The following is a 22,135-nucleotide window of genomic DNA, read 5'->3' as shown; positions in this document are numbered from 1 at the left end:
GACGGAACACGTGAGTGCCATTTGCGAAGGTTACGAAGGAAAGGTAAGGGGGGAAATTGTGGGGGGGGGGCGACGGGTGGTAACGGGTAGCAGGGAAAGAGTAGGGCCTGTGCGAGTGATGAGGCTTTTCTGATCTATCCTTTATATGGCCATTAGGTTTCGGTAAGAAGTGAAGAGAAAAAGAGAAGTGGTATCCTAGCCCGAACAGGGTAGAAGGCGGCGCCGCGTAGCATTGTCTCGTCCAGTGCAGAATAAATAAGTGAAGTTACGGAGAAAATAGTAGGAGTCTTGTATATTGAGTAGACTCGGAATAGTTATTTAGAACATTCTTTTTCTGGGTATGAAAAGATTCTTGAAGAGTAAGAGGGTGTAAGAGGTGGGGAGTGAATGAGAAGAGTAGGTGAAACGGGAAAGGGAGTGGGAAAAAGGGGAGCAACGGGTAAGAAAACGCGCGCAGGCAGTACATGTGCATGATAAGTGTTATATGTGCTTTCGTGTTCTGTCCATTTTTTGTCAAGGAAATCCAAATACTGTGGTTAATTTGTGGTTAAAGTGGCAAGCTATGCAACAATGAACTGTTGAATTTGAACATGCAATAACTAAAGGGTTAATGTTGAAAGGGGGGGATGATATATATATCTTGAAAAACATATATACATACAAATTACCAGTAAGTGACAAAGTTCGTGATACATTATTTAACTGGTGAAGAAGTGATTGAGTGGAAAAGGAGGTCAAAAGGTAAGTACAGAGGGGGGGGAGAGGAAACACATTAACATGGGAGGAATAACACCACTAGCACATATTTGTCAACACCTTCCGTTATACAGTGAGAAACTACAAAAATATCATGATCAATGGTTGACGGAGATAAAAGGGGACAGTGACGCCAATCTGGCCAGAGGGTGGGTCATTCGACAAGAGAGTATTGGATCTAGTATCTACACACTTGTTAGCAAGGTATAAGGGGAAAACTGCAAAACAGAAGGGAAGTACTAGACCTATGGCGAATGTTTGAGGAGGTTGCACCTGCAGCAGAGGTAAGCAAGGAGAAGGGGAATGAAACACAAAACACAGGAAGAGGTAAGTGGAACACCAAAGGGCAAGTGCACAACCACTACAGCTGAAGGCGATACAACAAAAATATACCCTCTAATGTCCAGACCAGCAGTAGGATATAGTGAGCCCCTGTACGTACCAGCCTGTCCAACTCCTACACCTACAGCAGGAGCAGTTCCCACAGCACCACCCCCTTATGATAAAGGAGTTTTGTAAGGCCCAACAAGTGTACCCCCGTGAATTTAGCACATATCACTGGAGAATTAGACCGCCAGCTAGCACATGCACGGATAGAGATAATGCAGTTACGAGCATTATGCGATAGGAGCCAGATGCTGCCAGGAGGAGGAGAGGTGCCACCATTATCTATAGTGGATCTAACACCAACATTAAGCACAGCAGGAGAAGTGGCGCAAGCAATCTCAGAGCCAGCACGGTCAGTATCACCACAAGAAACACGCACACCACAAGGGCAAGAGAAGGAGTGGCGGTCGGGGGAGTTCCTATTCCATATGAATGACAAGCCCGTGAGAATTATACGCTCGCCTACCCCAGAAAGTGAGAGGGGAGAAGGATGTGAAGGGAACAATGAACAGGTGTCAGAAATAGAAGTGTGGAGTGACTAAGACGAGTATGAAGAGGCAGCTGCCGAGACAGGGTCCCCACTGCCAAACCGCCGGTACCCAGACACACCATCGCCACCACTATGGCAGGATAGGTTAAGACAGCGAGAGGGAAATATGATGGTAAGTAAGATAGGGAAGAAACACAAGTTGCAAATGCCATTGATACATAAAGGAGCAGGTAGGCCACATTACATTCCGTGGGCACAAATGGACAAAAAAAACTTGCTAAAGGTCCTCCCCCCCCACTGTCGGGAGGGGCCGGAAAATGGATACACGCCTTTGAGAAAAACACAGCGGGAGTGCCGCTAGCAATAGGGGATGTGAAGAGTTTATTAGTGTCAGCAATAGGTGACTAAGCAGACGCAGTGTGGGAAAGAGCCGGATTCCCTGGAATAACGATGAGTTGTGTTCGCCCAGATGGATCAGCGTTCAATTATGTTCGAGCACAGGTATGGGATGCATTGAGGCGCACGTTTCCCCGATATTCCGGATTTACATTTAGTGATGCAGTGTACAATGGAGGATAACGAGGATCCTACGCAATTCATACTACGGGTGCAGGATTTATGGAGAAGTGAAACTGGCACGGTGTGGTACCAGTCCACCGCCTTGTTTTATTTTATCATCAAGACGGGGCTCCCGAAGGAGGTGCAGAAGGCTGGGATAGAAGCCAAGGGCTGGCTTGAAATACAGAGTATAATTGTGCACCACTGCAGGAGGATCAAAGAAAGAGAAAAGGAGATCGCACGAACAAGGTTGGCAGATGAGGCGAAGCTGGTACAGAACAAATTAGTGAACGTCGCCGCCGTCAACGCCAGCGCAACCACAGACCGAGAAAACGAGGGGGACGAAGGAGCAGGGAACAGACCAGCAACAATAGCAGCACTACGGGCTACAGGAGGGCCAGGAAAGTGGAACGGAGAAGAGCAATACGGTGGACAACAGTGGCAAGACCCACCGGCAAGAGGAAGATGTGGGTACCGTGGCCAGAGAGGGGGGTTTGGAGGTATGGGAAATAGGGGATTTGGCAGCCAAGGAATGAGAGGCGGACCACAAGGGTCATGCTGGAACTGTGGGAGATGGGGACACTACTCTAGAGATTGTAGAATGCGGCCTTCAGGGTATTTCCAGGGGCAACAGTCCATGGAGAACGAACAAGGTTGGGGATGTCCGCACCCAGGTAGCCCCTAGGGGCTACCAATGGGAAGTGGGAGACAACAAGACTACTGCTATAACGAACCTCAGGTACAGCAAGGACAGCAACCACCACAACAAATGGTATGGCAAAATGCAGTGGGAAGCGCGGCCAGTCATTGTTATGCAACATCTGCAAACGGTGCACCTGCACCGTACCGCGGCGTAACAGTGATCAGAGATAATGTCTTCTCTGTGCCAAGGCAAGAAAGACATTCAGATTAGGACAGCCCACAGGGAACACTTGCGTGTCCAGTCCTATCTACCACCCTATGTGCAGAAGAGGAACAACTAGTGGGGGCAGAGATAGGAAATACGCAGTTTATCTTCATGGTAGACTCTGGAGCAGAGAAATCATGCCTTATGGAAGGCCGGTTTCCGCTCTCAGGCAGGAATTTAGAGACGCAGGGGTTCTCTGGGGCTATTTTAAAAGTTCCTTATACTAAAGATCTTGATATAACGGAGGGTAAAACCGTGCGCGCACCCTTAATGTACCACCAAGACACGCCAATAAATCTGTTGGGTAGAGATTTGTTAAGCAAGCTGAATATGACGATCTCTTTTACAGAACGAGGAATAGTGTGCTCAACACCGGGAGTGTGCCCAGTATGAGCAATGTTGATGATCAGCCCAGTGATGAATGAAGCTGTGGTGCGAGGGGTACCCATTGATATAAGCATGTTCATTTATGGTATCAAGGTGTTGGCACGGGTGGTGCCAGAAATAACGAGAAAAGAATGGAGAACACCATCAGATTTCATATTCCGCCCAATTGCACACAGACATTGTACCAGGCACGATAATGTCCATAGACATTGAGGCAGTTCAAGTATCCAGTAAACGTATTGTGGTCATAGAACTGGACGCGCAGGGGTGCGAGTGGAGGACTTCTGCATAGACCCAAATGTAATGCTACGAGACATAACAGATGAGGAATTGTTCACCGATGGTGAGGATGGAGAAATAATGAAAATAAGCATACCATGTGATATTATGGTCCAATACAGAGGTACACAACCCATTGATGGCTAGCGTTAAAGCGCCACTGACTATTTGAGGAAGACATGACAAAGGTAGCACCTGAAATTTGGACTACTGGGCCCCACTATGTAGGGCTGCTGCCTGAGGTGACACCAATAAAAATAAAACTCAAACCAGGTGCAATGCTGCCAAGAGTAAAACAATATCCCATATCAAAGGAAGCGAAGGAGGGAATTAAAGAAACGATAAATGCACTGCTGAAACAAGGCATTATAGTGCCATCACCCTCCCCAAGCAATACAGCGATTTTTCCGATCAAAAAAGCAAAGGGAGGGGCGTGGAGGATGATCCAGGATCTCCACCCACTCAATGACGTCAGTCAAAAATAGTTCCCTCTAGTCCCTAACCCGGCATCACTACTGTGTAGTATGCCAAAAGAATCAACATGTTTTACTGTAATTGATTTGAAAAACGCCTTCTTGTCAATACCCCCTGACCCAGGATCCCGATATCAGACAGCATTCACATTAGGGAGCAACAGGTATGAACATTGCAGACTCCCACAGGGATACTGTGAAAGCCCCAGCATTTTTAACAGGGTATTGCGGGAAGACATTGGAAACATAGATCTAGAAAGCAGCATCATTCAATATGTAGACGATTTGCTCGTTTGTAGCCATACAGAAGAAACGTGTCGAGAAGACTCGATAACACTACTGAATCTACTAGCTGCCAAAGGATACAAGGTAGACAAAGGGAAATTGCAATACTGCCTTGCCGAGGTTGTATACCTCAGACAGCTGATATCAAAAGATGGGAAGCGAATACTCCCAGACCGAGCGGCTGCTATACGCAACATAATAATACCAAAAACTGTGAAAGACATGCAAAAATGTCGTGGCATTTGTAATTATTGCCGAGCGTGGATCCTTGATTATGCGGCATACACGCGCCCCTTACTACAAGCATTAAAAGAAGCACAGAAGAGTAGGGCGATAATAAAATGGACGCAGGAAATGATAACAGTACTCAAAATTAAAAGACCTTATCGAAGACGCCCCAGTCCTCGCGAACCCATATTATGAGAGGGAGTTTTTCTTATTTTCACACTGCAATGGGACACTGATGACAGCAGTACTAACACAGAAGACATCACTAGGTCACAAACCATTGGCTTACTACAGTGGGACACTAGATCCAGTAATGCAAGGTCATTTCGGGTGCGAACAGGCCCTCGCAGCTGCAGCCTTCGCGATTGAAAAAAGCGCCACCATTGTCATGGGATGTTCGGTAACGCTATATGCGGAGCATTCCTTGTTCGCCATCCTTGAGCCAACAAAATCAACACCAACGACCCAACGAGCAACAGCGTATGATGTAATAATATCAAGCCCCAACGTACACGTTGTGAGGTGCAAGACAGTAAACCCCGCAACATTTATTACAGAGCCATGCACGACAGAGGACATACAAGAACACGATTGTGCCACGTACGAGAGAGAAGGTGACGATATCCCTAAAGTGAGAATGCCCTACAGGAGGGAAAAATATACTTCATAGATGGGTCCGCATCAATAGACCCCGAGACAGGAGAAAAACACGTCGGAATGGCGGTAGTGCGTATGGAGGAAGATGAATATGAGACAATTTTGCAAAAGCGCCTTCCATCCCATTATTCAGCCCAGGCGGCACAATTAACTGCATTGATTGAAGCACTGCGCACTGCTAAAGGCTGTGCAGTGACAATATACTCAGACTCAGCCTATGCAACTACCACAGTGCACTCAGGACTGTCACTGTGGCGTAGAAGGGGATTCAGGAGGGCAGATGGTTCCCCAGTACAGCATGCAAAATTGTTAAATGAGCTGATAGATGCATTAGCACTACCATCAGTAGTGGCAGTGGTGAAGTGCCAAGCTCAAACCAGCAACACAGACGCAATCTCATTGGGAAACGCGGCAGCCGACGCAGCCGCGAAGGAGGCCTCATATTTCAATATGACACCAACACTTGAGTGCATCACAAAAGCAACTACAGTAGACCCACGAGAAGAAGCATACACTAATACCCCAATAGCACAGATAATAAAGTTACAAAAACGTGCACCCCAAGAGGAGCAAGAGCTGTGGAACAAACGGGGATGCACACAATCAGCCACAGATATCATTTGGAGACAAGAGACAGGGAAGGTTGTAATGCCTATAGAGGCACTGGAAATAGCATTCCAGCAGTTGCATTTCCCCGGCCATATAGCAAAACACCACATTGCTGCAGATATCCAAGAACACTGGTTCGTTCCCAACTTACAAGAACACCTGTCAAAATTCATTGTAGAATGTATAACATGCCAAACATATAATTCTGGAATGACATTAAAAACACTGCGTGGCACTTTTCCCCGACCAACAGGACCATTTAGAGAGCTCCACATAGATTATGCTGATATGGGAGAGCGGTGTAACGGAGGGAGATATCCGATTGTGGTGGTGTGTCCCTTTTCAAGGTGGGTGGAAGCAGGCCCATGTCCCCACCCAGACGTGAAATGTGCAGCCAAATTCCTCGTGCGGGAGGTGTTTTTGCAATGGGGGATATGTAACATCATTAGATCAGATAATGGCACGCACTTTGTGAATGACCTCTAAGGAGGTGACATCACTTTTGGGGGTGAAACACAAATTATGCTCGATCACCCAATGGCGAATGGGATGGTAGAAAAGATCAACGGGTTACTGAAGAGTAAGTTGTTAAATTGTGTAACACATTGAAGAACTGTGTTTATTGCTTGCCCCTAGCACTGTTCCAACTCAGGATGCAGCCGTGCAAAGACCAACACCTAAGCCCCCACGAAATTGTGACTGGGAGGCGAATACACACACCGGTATCCCCAATTAGAAGAGCTTTGGATGCGCACAGGGTTGCCACAGTGCTGGGGGAAGAGTTCAAGGAATACCTAACTCAGTTAACACGTGCAGTACGTAGCATAGCTCGACAAATAGCACCGCCTTTTACTGAAAATGTGATGACTGATACTACTACACCGGCCGCAGCCAGTTCAAGTGGGCCACTAATGCCGGGGGCACATGTATGTCCGCAGCTTTGTGAGAGGGTTGAGTTGAGTTTATTATTTATTGCGCGCGCCAGACCCGAGGGTAACCGGGCGCGTTGTTCAAGGATACTTTAAACTTTACAGGTTACATATGATTACAAATAGTGATTATACATAGTAGAAATTACATAATGCAGGCCATGGTATATACATGTAACATAATATAAGCAGGAAATATGCAGTAGGGAGAAAGAGGATATATAATTATGTACATAGTACGTTTGTAGAACAGTGGTAATGGACTATCGGTCATTTTCTTTGATCCAATTGATACAGTTGGATCTGAAGAGAGCGTAGGATTGGGGGGATCTCAGGCCGGGCGGGAGGGAGTTCCAAAGCTGGGCAGCTTTGACCGGGAAGCTGTTTCCTCCGGCCATACTTAGTTTGAATGGGGGTATCATTAACTGGTTAGAGTATGCTTCTCTGGTGGGTCTAGTGGAGATTTTTCTGTTGAATCTAGCGGCTAGGTATTTAGGTGCTAGATAGTTGATGCTTTTGAAGGTTAGAGAAGCTGTCTTAAGTTTGATTTTGTCCGCTGTGGAGAGCCAATTAGATTGTCTTCTAGCTTCTGAAATATGCTCCCTTTTTGGAATTCCTAAGGCAGCCCTAAGGGCATTGTTTTGTAGTGTTTGAATCTTTTGCACCGTGTGTTTGTTGGCTCCTATATATAGAGCGTTACAATAGTCCAATTTCGACAGCACTAATGCTCGGGCAAGGGTTAGGCAGTTGGCAGTGGATAGGTATGGTTTTGCGGCTCTGATCAGCTTGCAGGTATATGCGGTGCTGGATGCCATTGCGCTCACCTGTTTGGTTAGGGAGAGGTGGGAATCAAGGTAGAACCCTAGTGTTTTTACCACTTTTGCCACCTTGATAGTGTTACCGTCTATGACGAAGGATGAGTATTCTTCTTTTAGTCTTTTGATGTTTTGTGTGTTCCCCAGTATGATGAGTTCAGTTTTGTCATCATTCAGGCATAGCCCGTGGGTGGCCATCCATGCCTGAATGATGAGATAAATCTTGTTCACCAAGGCCAAATCTTGTTCATAATCCCCTAAGAGTGGTATGAGAATCTGAGTGTCATCCGCATAGTTAGTGTAGGTGACACCCAGATTATCTAGATCATCGAACAAGGGCTTCGTGAAGATGTTGTACATAGTGGGGGAGACACAAGAACCTTGTGGGACTCCACATGTGATGGATACTGGGTCTGCAGCAGCAGAAGTAGAGAAGACTCTCATAGTTCTACCGGTTAGGAAAGATTTGATCCATGCGATGGCATGCGTGGAGAAGTGGGCAGCTGTTTCTAGGTGGGTGCATAGCACATCATGATCCACTAGGTCGAAGGCTGCGGAGAGGTCCAGTAAGAGGAGTAAGGCCATCTTTCCGGAGTCTCTCAGCTCATCGACCTGAGTTTTAAGATCGATAAGTGCGGTTTCAGTTCCATGCTGAGGTCTAAAACCTGATTGTCTTGTGCCTAAAAGGTGGTGCAGCTCCAGGTGTTTTTGGATCTGCAGGTAGGCTACCCTGTCTAGGATTTTTAACAGGAACGGTACCGTTGTGATAGGCCTGTAGTTAGTCGGGATGGATGGGTCCAATGTTTGTTTTTTTAGAAGGGGGAGGACCCAAGATTGCTTGAGGTTATCTGGAATAGTGCCTGAAGCAAAGGAGGCATTAATAAGCTTAGAAATGAATGGTGAGAGGTCTCTGGCCATGTCTTTTATTAGTTGGGCTGGGCATAGGTCACCTCGGCAATTGGATGGTTTGAGTGAAAGTATTATCTTTTCGGTTTCAAGTATGGTTACTTTCGAGAAGTTAAATATATGGTTTAGTTTAGTGCTAGTTGGTAGTTTGCCTCTTAGGTTAGTTGAGGGAGGAATATTCTGTTTCTTTATCTCAATTTTTGTTTGGAGTGTGGCAATTTTGTCATTTAGTGCTTTTTGGATGTTCGAGCACCATATTTTATTTTTATCACAGTTATCCTGGACAGGAATAGGGTTTTCTAGTTCCTTTAGTATAAGGAATAGTTCCTTCGTACCAGATTTGGCCTGCAGTATTCTGTTGTTGAAGTTCTCTCTTTTTGCTTTCTTTATTTCATTTTTATAAATCTTGGAGGCATTGATGAGTGTAATTTTATTTGTCTCTATTGGGGCTAGTCGCCAAGCAGATTCACATTTACGTTTTTCAAGTCTTAGAGATTTGAGGTGAGGAGTAAACCAGGTGTTTAGGTGGGCACTGGGCTTACTCTTTCTGAGTTTCAGTGGGGCAATAGTATCTAGAGCTGTAGCCATAGAAGAGTTGAATTCATTTACTAGTGATGAGGTGTCCGATGAGTCAGGTAGAGAGTTTAGTCTGGGGAGGATGAGTGGTAGCAGTTTTTCTGTAGTTATAAGTTTTTTGTTTCTGGTTGGCAGGGGGGGAGCCAGAACAATTTCAGTAGGTATGGTCAAGTTAACATTTAGGAGGAAGGTTATCAGTGCATGATCTGTCCAAATTTGTGGTTTGATGTCGACAATCGTAGTATTGCAGTTATAGTCAGCAACCCAGTCAAGTATACGGCCTTTTTCGTGTGTGGGTTGAAGGATTTTTTGGGAGAAGCCTAGTTCTGAGATGATATTAGTGACATTAGTTGCTTGCAAGTCTTTAGGGTCGTTGTAGCCTAGGTTTAGGTCTCCCAGAAGGATAACTTGGGATGAAGTTTTTAGGTTGTTTGAGAGGATCGTGGAGATGTCCTCCTCGAACGTGCCAATAGGGCCAGGTGGTCTATAGATAAGGTGGATATTAATAGAATGAGAGGGCGATGCGAGGAGTTTAGCAGTTAATGATTCGCAGGAGTTAGTCGTTGAACTTGATTCAATTTTTAGGGTGAGATTATTTTTAGCAATAATAGCTAGGCCACCTCCTCGAGAGTTGACTCTATCTTCTCTAAGTATGGTGTAATTATGTGGTAGGGCAAGCATTATGGCAGGTCCTGCAGCTTGGTGCAGCCAAGTTTCTGTTATGGCGAGGATGTCACAGTCTCCTATTTGAATGAGATCAGCAATTTCGGTCGCGTGTGCTATTAGTGACCTGGCATTAATAAGGGCGCACTTCAGTTGGAGGTTCGGCTTTGCTATGGCCTGGGTGGCATTGCTTTTCTTTTTAGGTAGGCTATTGTAAGCATTGGTCTGCTTATTTGGGCGGTTATTGCGATGGGGGTCAGTTTTTATAGGAGGGGTGTTTCGGATGTTGGTGTTACTTCTGTTGCAAGAGGTGTTGAGTCTAGCTAGTGGTTCGTAAATTTTAGGTAATCTTGAGCGTAGTTTAGCGTTTCTGCTTGCAGTGTCACAGGGGAGGTATGTTAGCAATTGGTGGGTAATAAGTAAATGTGAAGGTTGATGGCTGGGCTCTAGTGGGGGAGTTAAGAGTCCTTCATCCACGGGCGGTATGCCCTGTGGTGTAGGCCTCGGTTGCTGGTTTATTTTTGGCATTGTGGTCCAAAAGGCTGACAGGTAAATAAGAGTTAGTATCATTCTAACTTAGTTTTAGGCACGAACAGTTGGTTTGCGGGGGTCAGGTACCTCTAGGTTAGACAGCCCAATCCTATGTAGGCTAAGTGCAATCGGGGACAGGCTAATGCAGTTATAGGCAGGCTAAATGCAATCGGGGACAGGCTAATGCAGTTATAGGCAGGCTAAATGCAATCGGGGACAGGCTAATGCAGTTATAGGCAGGCTAAATGCAATCGGGGACAGGCTAATGCAGTTATAGGCAGGCTAAATGCAATCGGGGACAGGCTAAATGCAGTTATAGGCAGGCTAAATGCAATCGGGGACAGGCTAAATGCAGTTATAGGCAGGCTAAATGCAATCGGGGACAGGCTAAATGCAGTTATAGGCAAGCTAAATGCAATCGGGGACAGGCTAAATGCAGTTATAGGCAGGCTAAATGCAATCGGGGACAGGCTAAATGCAGTTATAGGCAGGCTAAATGCAATCGGGGACAGGCTAAATGCAGTTATAGGCAGGCTAAATGCAATCGGGGACAGGCTAAATGCAGTTATAGGCAGGCTAAATGCAATCGGGGACAGGCTAAATGCAATCGGGGACAGGCTAAATGCAGTTATAGGCAGGCTAAATGCAATCGGGGACAGGCTAAATGCAATCGGGGACAGGCTAAATGCAGTTATAGGCAGGCTAAATGCAATCGGGGACAGGCTAAATGCAGTTATAGGCAGGCTAAATGCAATCGGGGACAGGCTAAATGCAGTTATAGGCAGGCTAAATGCAATCGGGGACAGGCTAAATGCAGTTATAGGCAAGCTAAATGTAATCAGGGACAGGCTAAATGCAATCGGGGACAGGCTAAATGCAATCGGGGACAGGCTAAATGCAATCGGGGACAGGCTAAATGCAGTTATAGGCAGGCTAAATGCAATCGGGGACAGGCTAAATGCAGTTATAGGCAGGCTAAATGCAATCGGGGACAGGCTAAATGCAGTTATAGGCAAGCTAAATGCAATCAGGGACAGGCTAAATGCAATCGGGGACAGGCTAAATGCAATCGGGGACAGGCTAAATGCAATCGGGGACAGGCTAAATGCAGTTATAGGCAGGCTAGATGCAAGTCTGGAATTCACCCAGGTTTCATTGCCCATACAAAGTCATTTATAGTACCCCACAGCGGTGAAAGTGAAGGGATTGAAGTATTGGGTGCACTTATCCGACGTGAGGAGGGCACACAGTAGTACAATCCCCCCCAGAGGAGCAAGACATCGCCACTGGAACCACAAACAAGGTCGTAGGAAAATAAAGAGTCAGTAAAAGAACATGCAGAGATAAAATGATGAAATGTATTTTGTTCTGCACAACTTGCGTCCACCTTCCTTTTTTTCTCCTGCCTCTTCCCCACTCTCCTCTTCAATTGACCAAGCATCCTATCTAACCTCACCTATCTCTCCCCCTCTATCCTCCCATCTGCATTTTTTTACATGATCAAAAGAGTAACAGAACAAGCCTGACTGAAAATAATGATTAAATATGAAGTTGAACAAGACTGTAAATAATTGCATATATTATGAAGACTTAACAAATTTATATCGCCCCTTCAGGTTAACAATGGCCCAACGACCCACGATCAGAGAGCGAATTAATGTTAGATAGCGATAGGGTCGCCATTAGGGCTAAAAGGTTCAGTGATGTTGAATGCATTTTGAAGTGTGCTGCAATTTTTATGTCGGTAATGGTGTTTTTTGCAGCATGGTATTACACCCTTTTATCTCTTGTTGATGACATGCAAAGGGGAGGGAACGGGGCTGACTTGATAAGAGAAGGATCACAAATGATATGGACTGGGGTAAGGACAATATGGCAGGAGTCACATGGACTTAATGTTAACTAAACAGATGGAATGCACCCCTCAGAATACATAACTGTGGAAACAACAAGTGTGGCAACGTCACGTTTCAATGTAAATACGAGCGATGCTTATGGATATAACGAATATGATGGAGATTATTGGACAAATGATTTAACACTAGTATTAATGCACAAACAACCATACACACTACCTCGCACAAAATTGCTGCTACTGATGATGATACATATGCCATATTGAATAATAATGATACAACATGGGCTGGGATGTTTCCGATACATTACAAAAGGGTGAAAAAATGATTAGGAAGGGAGGAGGAGAAAAAGGGGGGCGGGAAGGAAAAGATACGACATCTATCACGATTTGGGATTAGATGAAATAGAAGATCCCCGCCACCCTGATCAATCAAATAAATGGTATTCTGACATGAGTGCCACGGCAAAGCAAGCAACAAATGCGACTTGCTACGTCTGCTCACTCATCCCGCACGCATCAGGAACACCTAAAGTGTTAATACTGCAGGAACTGCCCTTGTCGGAGGCCCAATGTTTGATTCATCTGGTTCTATGCAGAATAAAGAGCACATTCCAGACACGCTGTCACATTGGAAAAGCTGGAGAACGAGAAAACATGCACAAGCCGACGCCAAGGAGTAGTTTGCCTCGAAGAACCATTTCTTGTCATCAAGGGGTCACGATTTGCAGACAATAAATGGCACAAAGAAACAACACAATGCAAAGCAGAAGCGCTTCGAGGCCTACCAAATGACACTTTCCAATGGATAAAAGGGGCATGTAACCACATCTTGTCACAACACGTCGCAAAGCTAACATGGGTCACAGCACTAGAAAAACAAATACAAAAAGAAGTGCCACATGAACTGTGTTTCCGCGGGGAAGGAAAGGTAAACATGGGGGAAGCAAGGAAATGTAAGAAGACGGTAATAATCCCAGACATGAAGAAAGGCACAGCTGCACTAATGGACATGTATTGGGTTTGCGGCAAACAAGCTTACCTGCACCTCCCCGCATCGTGGAAAGGAACTTGTGCTTTAGCGACAATCCACACAGCCCTGATGGTAATACCGGAGAGCCACATCCAAGGGGCAGCAGAGCAATCGGCTGGCATATCGGCAGCAAAGCAATCGGCTGGCATATCGGCAGCAAAGCAATCGGCTGGCATATCGGCAGCAAAGCAATCGGCTGAACCATCGACAGCGCCCCAACTAACGCTAACAGAAGGTCCAGCATATGAACTATTGTCAGAATATGAACTAAAGAAAAGATTGACACGAAGTAAAAGATCCTCCAATTACATCTCATCCGAATCATCGAAACTACTTGTTGAGATCCCGCAGAAATACAAGCTCTTTTCATCAGCAGAGACATTCTTTGCCTCACTTCTCGCCCCTGGACTACAAGCACGAGCAAACCCCAAATGGTTACAGATTGTACGCTGGGAGCTCATTCAAATGGCTAACGACACTGAAGAGGGGTTCAACGTGATAAAGATAGAACTCCGGGCACTGCGCCTAATGACAATGCAAAATCGATGTCCTTGATCTCCTCACGGCAATGGACGGTGGTGTTTGCCAAAAAATTGGGGGGTCGTGTTGCACATTCGTGCCAACTGAAGACGCTGATAACAGGACACTCTCCCATGTGATAAGTGCAGTACACAACCTAGGGGAGAGGATGAGAGTGGGAGGAGCAGAGGAGAGTACATGGTTCGACAATTTGTTCAGCTGGATACCATCATGGGTAAAATGGCAATGAAAATACTGATCCCCATCGTTTTTATGCTCTTGTTTTGTGTGTGCCAACTGGGACTGCGGTGTTGTGAGAAAAGCATGCCAACCTCGGCTATGATGATGGTGACAATGGGCGGACCGACAACGGTAACTACCATGATAGATGCACACATGCAAACAGGGGAGTAAACCACAGTACAGGATGACCGCAATTTACAGGCAATATGGGGACATAGTGGATAATTTGTATTACACGACAATAAAGGAGCCAAGAGAGTTGCAATGGTACCAAGTAGGATGGGGATGGAGGTATTTACTTAATGTGCACCCCAGATAAATATGCCAGAAGAGGGAACAGCCTACGAAGCGTCTGCAGAGCTTGGATGCACATAAAAGGTACCCCTGCGCGAGACGAGGCGGTGGCAGAGGTTGAGTACTACCAAAGGGAAAATGAAGAGTAAAAAGTAGAAGAATTCGTTACTTTAGATGTAACGAAAGGGGGGAATGTGTGGGAGCAAGTGGCCAATGGGCCCCTCTCTACCGTCACTTCTCAGTACCGAACTTGGACCAAGTGCCTCTAAGTGGTGGGTACACCGCTTGCCCTTATGCAATACTAACTTTTAGTTATATTCACGTAGATGGGACCACCGAGCAGGACACAGGGCATCCATTTTCTGTACCCCCTTTCGACTCCATCTTGGTAACTAGGCCTCACTGCGACAGTACAAAACGCATCTCTCCCCTTTGCCGCAGCCACAGCCTGGAGAACATAGCCCCCAACCTCGTCCCCACACCAACTGGAAAACTCTGCGACTCCATTCTCACGCTGAGGCCGGAGCTGCTTGCAACAAATAATGAATGTAACATATCCCTTTTACTGTGAGATCACTGTCCTGCATGTGAACCAACATGAGCCAAGCACAGAGCTCGTCCATCTCCACAAAAGTGTCCTTGCCCTCTTACCCTCGCCAATCGGAACTTACCATTCTAACCCTGTGTCCTTGCAAGGCATCCCTTTCATGTGCCAGACTGCCAACCTCGCTATGAAGCCCACCCAACAGACCCCCCAGCTAACATTAGACCCCGGTGCAGTATATCGTGCCTACTACTAACAAATGCGACATACCTGAGATTCTTATGAGACTAACCCTATAGTTCAATGACAGTATTGTAGTGGTCAAGGCTCTAAACCTGTGACCTGTGTAACCGAAATGTGTAGCTGGTGTAAGCCCTTGAGTGATTTGTATAACGACATGATACACTACTAAGAGTCTTTTGATCAACTGTTATTTAGTGCATGCATTATTCAGAATGTATTTTAGATAGTGAACACCGTGTTTCACAGCGACCTGACCTTCACCCATACGGAGCACAATGTCTGACGTCAATCCTCCCGCCAACCCAGCAACCAACCCGGAGGAAGAGATGATGCCCACACCTAAGTCACCACCACGGCTGACCAATCCTGGTCCAACGTAGCATCATATGTCAAAGACATAGATGTACTATATAAATGTGTTGTAACCTTTTTCTAGTCCGAGCGCTCTCAGAGATCTACATAAACCTTCCTCAGCGCTTTTGTGCCTTATTCCCTGTCCAGGGAGTGTCTGTCTTATTTATTGTACACGTGTTAGAGAGGGTGGGCACTAATACTATTTATAACTGAAACCTTGAGTGTAAGTGTTACTTGGCTACTTGTATTTACGAATTTCAATTGTACAGCTTGACAGCACACATTTACCACTCTTGAATTAGGCCTGGCTGCTCAGTCACACTACCAACTTGTGTAGTACAGACCTATACCAAAAGGTGGGTTACCTAATACCAAGCAGATAAGTGTTGTGTAGTCTCACACAGTGCAACTGCACTAATTCTTACCCAACACAAGCCAACACCTACATATGCTAGGCTAAGCAAAGTACATGAATCTAAGAGGATTGAGGGAGAGCACCAAACCTTTTGGCAACTCTTTTGGACATTATCACGACAGTCATTCTGAGTCAGGAAACAGAGAAAAGTAGTCAATGTTGAATAATTGACAAAACACGTATACCATTAATTAAAATAGAGTTTATTATTAGCATTTCTTTTAATATAAACATGAGAAGAAAACCTGATGTCCATAGCATTATTTTCAAACTGATGACCATTTGTTGCTACGGGCAACACATGTTGCTTGCAACAGTTGAAAAACCCAGATCTTGTATGTAAAATATTGTGTGAATGTGGTCAATAGATAGAGAGGGCTTACAACAAGTGGATCAGAGTACGCACCACAAAAACCTCAGGGTTGACCGGCATCAACAGCACTAGTCTTGGAGAAGGCATTCTTAACATTTGGCGCCGATTGGTAATATCTATGCTTTGCTCTGGATCAACCTATTTAGGACTGCTTAGAAGGAAGCGCATGTTCATAGTGTGCAGAGGAGTGAAGGCAGCTAGGGAGCAAGAATAATGTAAGAGGTGTAATCAAAATGCACTGCATATATTCATTGGAAACACAAAGCAAACCGGTCCAAGCGAAGAAGACCTGGCTGGTCGCCCAACAGTTTTCAGGAAACTCTGGTCTGCCTGTCTGGTCAGTCTAAAATGAACAGTCTCGTCTCATTCCGACAAAACACTTTTGAAAGCAAGAATATTTTGTAAAAACAAGATGGATTTGTCAGGACTACATCTGGATCAGTATCAAACATCGGTCAAAACATTGATGATTTAAATGTTTGATAAGAATGAAAACCAAGCCACCTTTTTATGGCCGGTAGACAACCTCCTTTGATTTCAATGAGAAGCTCAAGAGCATTGGTCCAGAAAAGAACCCTCCACCAATCTGAGCCCATGTCAAAACACACCCCAAGGTGCAGGTATCTACCTGCTGCATCATGACTGATGCTAACTGAGGTAGAGGGGCATTATGTCTGACACAGAAGAGGAGATTCAAGCTAGCTCTCACTCAAACGATTAAGGTATGAAGCCTATCATTGCTAAAATGTAGGACTAATACCAGGGAGTGCAGAATCTGCTGCTAGTGTACACACGTGTGAGCCCCCACTTCTCATCTGCTTCAGCAATTCATTAGAAAACCAGCAATTATATATAAGGACAGCATCATGTGGATCTTTGCCAGTCTGGAATAGACTATCTAAAAAAATCCTTCACTACTCAATCCGTCCAATTTCAGGTGAATTCATCAATCAAATGTGGCCAGTGGCAAATAAATAACGTGGCAGTTTCTGGCACAGTGAGTACGACCAGAGGCAAACTAAAAAAAAAAACTCCCTCCAACTGAATGCCTAACCACAAGTGTTTTACTTAAAGTTGGGCTTAGAATTTCAGCAACTTCATCCTATAGAATGAACTCCTGGTTCAGAAGTGTTGGCAGAAGAGCCCACACGGCAGTACACTTGGGAATAGGCTTACAAAGCATCGAGGCTGCAGCTCCTTCAAAGCAGCTGGGAAAGAAGCACCATTGTTCCAAACCAGAAATACAGTATGGACCCGATATAAAAATGTACAATCAATAAGCAATACTAGCATCTCTTTTCTCACCATTCTTTTCCATCATTCAAAACCTATAATGGATAATCAATTCTACGAAGTGCCTTGGTGACCCAGTGCAAGTAAAACACTCTGCTCAGGAGCTTGCAACTGGAGCCCCACGTTCATTAGCAGCTTTAGCAGTAGTCTTTCAAGGTTCGGAAGGCCACTCTGCTTTCTTTTAAAATTTAAACAAATACTTCAAAGCTAATGTCAGGTTCAACGTGGCTTAATACAGAGACACGCCTCATATTAGTGTTAGAACTGCATAGCTTTCCGCATGCAGCAAAACTAAAAATAAATAAAAACAGATTAAAAAGTGGAAAAGGAAAATTAAGGGATGAAACTGGATCTACGATCACATGATTAGTGTTTTAGGTTCTAAAATGTAAAACTACTCAGTATTAAAAACATAGTTCACAGCTATATGCCTACACAGTAAGCAAACATTTGAAGGTTATCAGGGATAGATTAAAGGGCACAGATCCTTAAGAATAAATTATTTCTGCACTTCTGGAAACTTTACGGACGACTGAGTGAGGTGGCAGACAGTTCCATTTTTGCCCCGAAAGGGTGCGCTCCTTGGACCGAGCAACCTTGGGGCCAGGGGTCTGCATTTTTCTCCATTGCCCCCTCATGCTGGAAGACACCGTGACGGCTGGCTTGATGTACAATTGGGCGGTGGCGGTGTTCAATTGTTTAATCAGAGGATTAGCTCAGTTTTTTGCTAGACCTCTATTCAAGAGATAATGGCATTAGAGCGGCGAATGCCCACTAAGTTATCAGCGCTGAATGATCTTCTCATCGCAACTTTAGATAAGTCTTTGTATTTATCTTCGCAAAGCCTGGAGATCGCCTGTAAGAGATGAAAACAATGCAGTGTGAACAAAATGCATTACAGGGGCATTGCGAAAAATATTGAGAAATCCGGTCCTGAAAGCATAAAACGAGACCCTGCTTAAAGCACATCACGTGAGTGGGAACAACAGAGGACGAGTTTAAGGAATGTTATATTTTCTGTGAAGTATAACACCAAAGTCAGTGACTTCTGTTTTTCAGTACGTTTGTGGGCATTCAAAATAAAGTGGTAATAAAATTAATGGAAAACATTGGAATCTAGTTCTAAAAATTATGCAGAATAAAAAGAACTATTGATAACCTACAAAGTATTATGCATATCATCAACACCTGACAGTTATTGTAACTTCAAAGAAGCCCACATTGACTTGTTAACCAGATTACTTTTAAACATTCTAAAATCACGCAATTAGAAATATTAAGAGGCATGTTTATGGGAATTCCCTATGGTCAGAAAAAGTATAATTCCCCATGCGTTCATCAGTACGACACCAGTTTTGCAGTCAGAAGTAGCGCTACGGTCTCTTTAGTATAGCTGTCTCTCATAAGCTACAACCATGGGCAAACGTGTCATTAGCTTAAGGCCATGGTTTTCTTTCGTAGAACCCATTTCCAGAATGTTCTATATAAAAAGTCGGACCAAAGAAATTGACCAGAAGACATTGTGGGCAAAAGCAAAGCATCACTTACCCAGATCACTGCAAACTGATAGTCACTGTACGCTATGACTGACAGTCTCAGTTCGGAAAGCATTAGATGCCTTTCTCTTGCAAAATATCACACTAAATGTATTTCAATACCACTGTCTCCTTAATAAATGAGTGCTGTCCGTCACAGTTTATCAAAACGAATAACTGAATAAAATCAGGTCATAGAGCAGTACATTGCACAGAACTAATTTGGATTTCATGCTTCACATTAATCATGATGTTCAGAGAAAAATACTGGCTTAATGTCCTGACTGGTATTTAAAACCAATAAACCTTGATAACCTTATAATGTACTTTGACTGAGCAATAATTTCCGGTTAGCCAATACACTTTGCACAATGAGGACAGCACCAACAAATAGGCATGCCTAATTTTAAAAATCTACTGACTATCTAAAAAGCAAAAAGGTACTCTCGTAGAGTTTTATTTCTTATTGCCAACTTTGGCTCTTCCTCTATATCGATATTAAACTCCCTCCAGACAATATAGAACCCTTGTTTAGACAGAACGTATTAGTCCTTTTAGTGCAATAGTGTTTAAATGAAACTCATCGTAGACACCAATGTGCAAGTAACAGTACACAATTAGTCAAAGCATAATTATTACATGGAAAGAAACTAAGAAGTTAAGACGTGATCATACATTCCAACTGGTCTTTAATAAAGAGCTCAGAAAACAATAGAGTCAATGGCTACCCCTCATAGACGCACAGGAGGTGCACCTATACTACAGTAAGGATAGCTAACATATAGGCTAACCCAAGGATCACAGGAAGGAATAATATCAAAACAAAGTTTAATGAAGAGTTTAACTATTAAAAGTTAGGCAACAATTTTCGCTTTTGGAAGCATTTCCAACAACTTTCCGAATGTATTTTCCATTGCAAACTGCAATGAAATTCCAGTAATTTACCCCAAACTGTTCCCTCCACAATGAACAATGATGTCTGGATGTTTTAAGTGAACCATGTTTTTACAAAACGGGAGCAAGTCAGCCCACTTCTTTCCTCACACTCCATACCATGACACTTCAAATTCATGTAATCCAAGATTTTCAGCCAATCCACAGTGCTCAGAATACACCTTCAGCCAATGGATCAAAGAGTCCCCCAAAATCCATACACTCTGCCTCCAAAAACATAGCCTGTACACCACACACAGAAAACCTAATTGGCTGATCCCCACCCCCCCCCCCCCCGATATCGACAGACACGACTGTCCGCGGTCCCCGCAGTCCCAGTTCCATGTCAGGCATCCTCAAAAGACAAGGATGGCATGTGCGGACAACTGCAGTGTCCACGGACAGAACGTCCAATTGAATTGGGTGGGGAGTTGTACACTTAAACAATTACTTGTACAATGGTGGCTTTTAAAAGAACCTTTGTTTTGGTTTTTTTGGGGGGGAAGGGTTGGTTAAACGCCTTATTTCCCTCTTCTTGCTTTTATGTCCATCAGTACTGTACCCTCTACATCTTCCCTTCCAATTTTCTTACAGGAACTGTTTCAATGCATTCCTAACATTGTAAAGAAAAAATAAAATCACATTTCCACCATCTGTGAAATGAACTCCATCTACACGAAAAAGATTCACACCAGACATTGTCACTCTCAAAAGATGACATCCCTGCAGCATATAAAAAAGCAGATACAACTTTATTCACAAGCTGCAGCGATTCTTCCATTTGTTCACTGAAAAGTTTGAACATTTCTAGTTTTGCCTCCGATTTGAGAAAAATGTATCTTTGCAGTAGGAAACCGCTCCATTACACTTTTGAAAAAGTCCTTCAGGGCAAACTGCAAATACAATGCAGTCACATACCCCAAAATGTTCCCTCCACAATGCACAACTATAATGTCTGGACATTTAAAGTTTGCCGAACTGACACAATGACAGCATGCTTGCCCAGTTTCACCCACAAATTGCATGCCACAAAACTTCGACTTCTTGCAAGCCAATGCTTCCACAGATGCCGTGATTTTCAGCATACACCTTCAATGACTGGATCCAAGAATCTTCCAAAATCCAGATACTCTGATTTCTCAAAGACAGCCATCTTCAATGCTTTCACTAAACAAAACTCCTGCTACCCTCTCTTCCTGTAAACCACAACCAGAACACTTCATTGGCTAATCCCCCACAGTCCCCTTTGCATGCACGGCATCCTTTAAAGACTATTGTGGCGTCTGTGGACCCCGTAGCACAGGACAGCCCTTGGGCCCTTTCTACTTTCATCTAGACTCCCTCGTTGGCTGCTTTCAAACAGTCCCCATCCATCCACCAATCACATCCTAAAACTCTAAACCTAACCAAGTCAACTCAGTTGAACACTAAATACACTTGAACTAAATATCTTCTGTTAATCTCATCCATGAGCATCGAAAACTGTGAAACTCTCCAAGATTTCCATTTTCAGATTCAACATCTGCATCCAACAACAAATAGTAGAGGTATGTTTATATTTCGTGTAATAATCTTCTCAATAAGCATATAGTCTTTAACCACACCAGTAAAATCCAAGCATTGCCGCATTCAGCCCCTGCTCACATCAAGCAGCAAATACAGTGCTGTGCATTTAAAAAATGTTTCTTTTTAGGACCAATTTGATCAACGTCAAATGTGTATGTCCATTTATAGCAGCACTTTGTGTAACCTTTTTCTAACCAAGAAAAGCAGATGCAAAACATTTGCAAAACATTTTTATGTGGCAGTAGGTGTGTGCAAGTTTGATATGTTGGCAGTACATGCATACAAGCCAACATGACCCATTCCAAAGCTAAAAAGCTTTCAAATAAAGGCTATGACAACCACCATGTAGAGCATGTGAACAGAGTACATTCTTTGCGTAAAGCAGTCCTGACTTGTAATTCCATTTCTCATAAAAAAAAGTGTGACATTTATATCGAACTAAAGGTAAAATGTTGTGCATTTAAAAGATTCCTTTTAAAGAGCATTTTTATGCAAGTAA

At 44.2% G+C, this 22,135-nt stretch overlaps 1 protein-coding gene across 1 annotated transcript in view; it reads right to left on the bottom strand.

Annotated features, from left to right (window-relative positions):
• Positions 1-16,123: 16,123 nt before the first annotated feature.
• The window catches only part of CCNYL1 (cyclin Y like 1), a 561,203-nt gene continuing 555,191 nt past the window's right edge, over positions 16,124-22,135 (bottom strand). Inside the window, exon 10 of the mRNA XM_069615590.1 lies at positions 16,124-18,458. Coding sequence (XP_069471691.1) covers positions 18,342-18,458 — 117 coding nt within the window. The 3' untranslated portion in view covers positions 16,124-18,341. The remainder of the gene's footprint in view (positions 18,459-22,135) is intronic.

Source organism: Ambystoma mexicanum, chromosome 9 (assembly GCF_040938575.1).
Source record: "Ambystoma mexicanum isolate Mex_15411 chromosome 9, UKY_AmexF1_1, whole genome shotgun sequence".
Lineage (NCBI taxonomy): Eukaryota > Metazoa > Chordata > Amphibia > Caudata > Ambystomatidae > Ambystoma > Ambystoma mexicanum.
The sequence above is the reverse complement of the archived record's forward strand: the minus strand, read 5'-3'. Positions and strand labels throughout refer to the sequence as shown.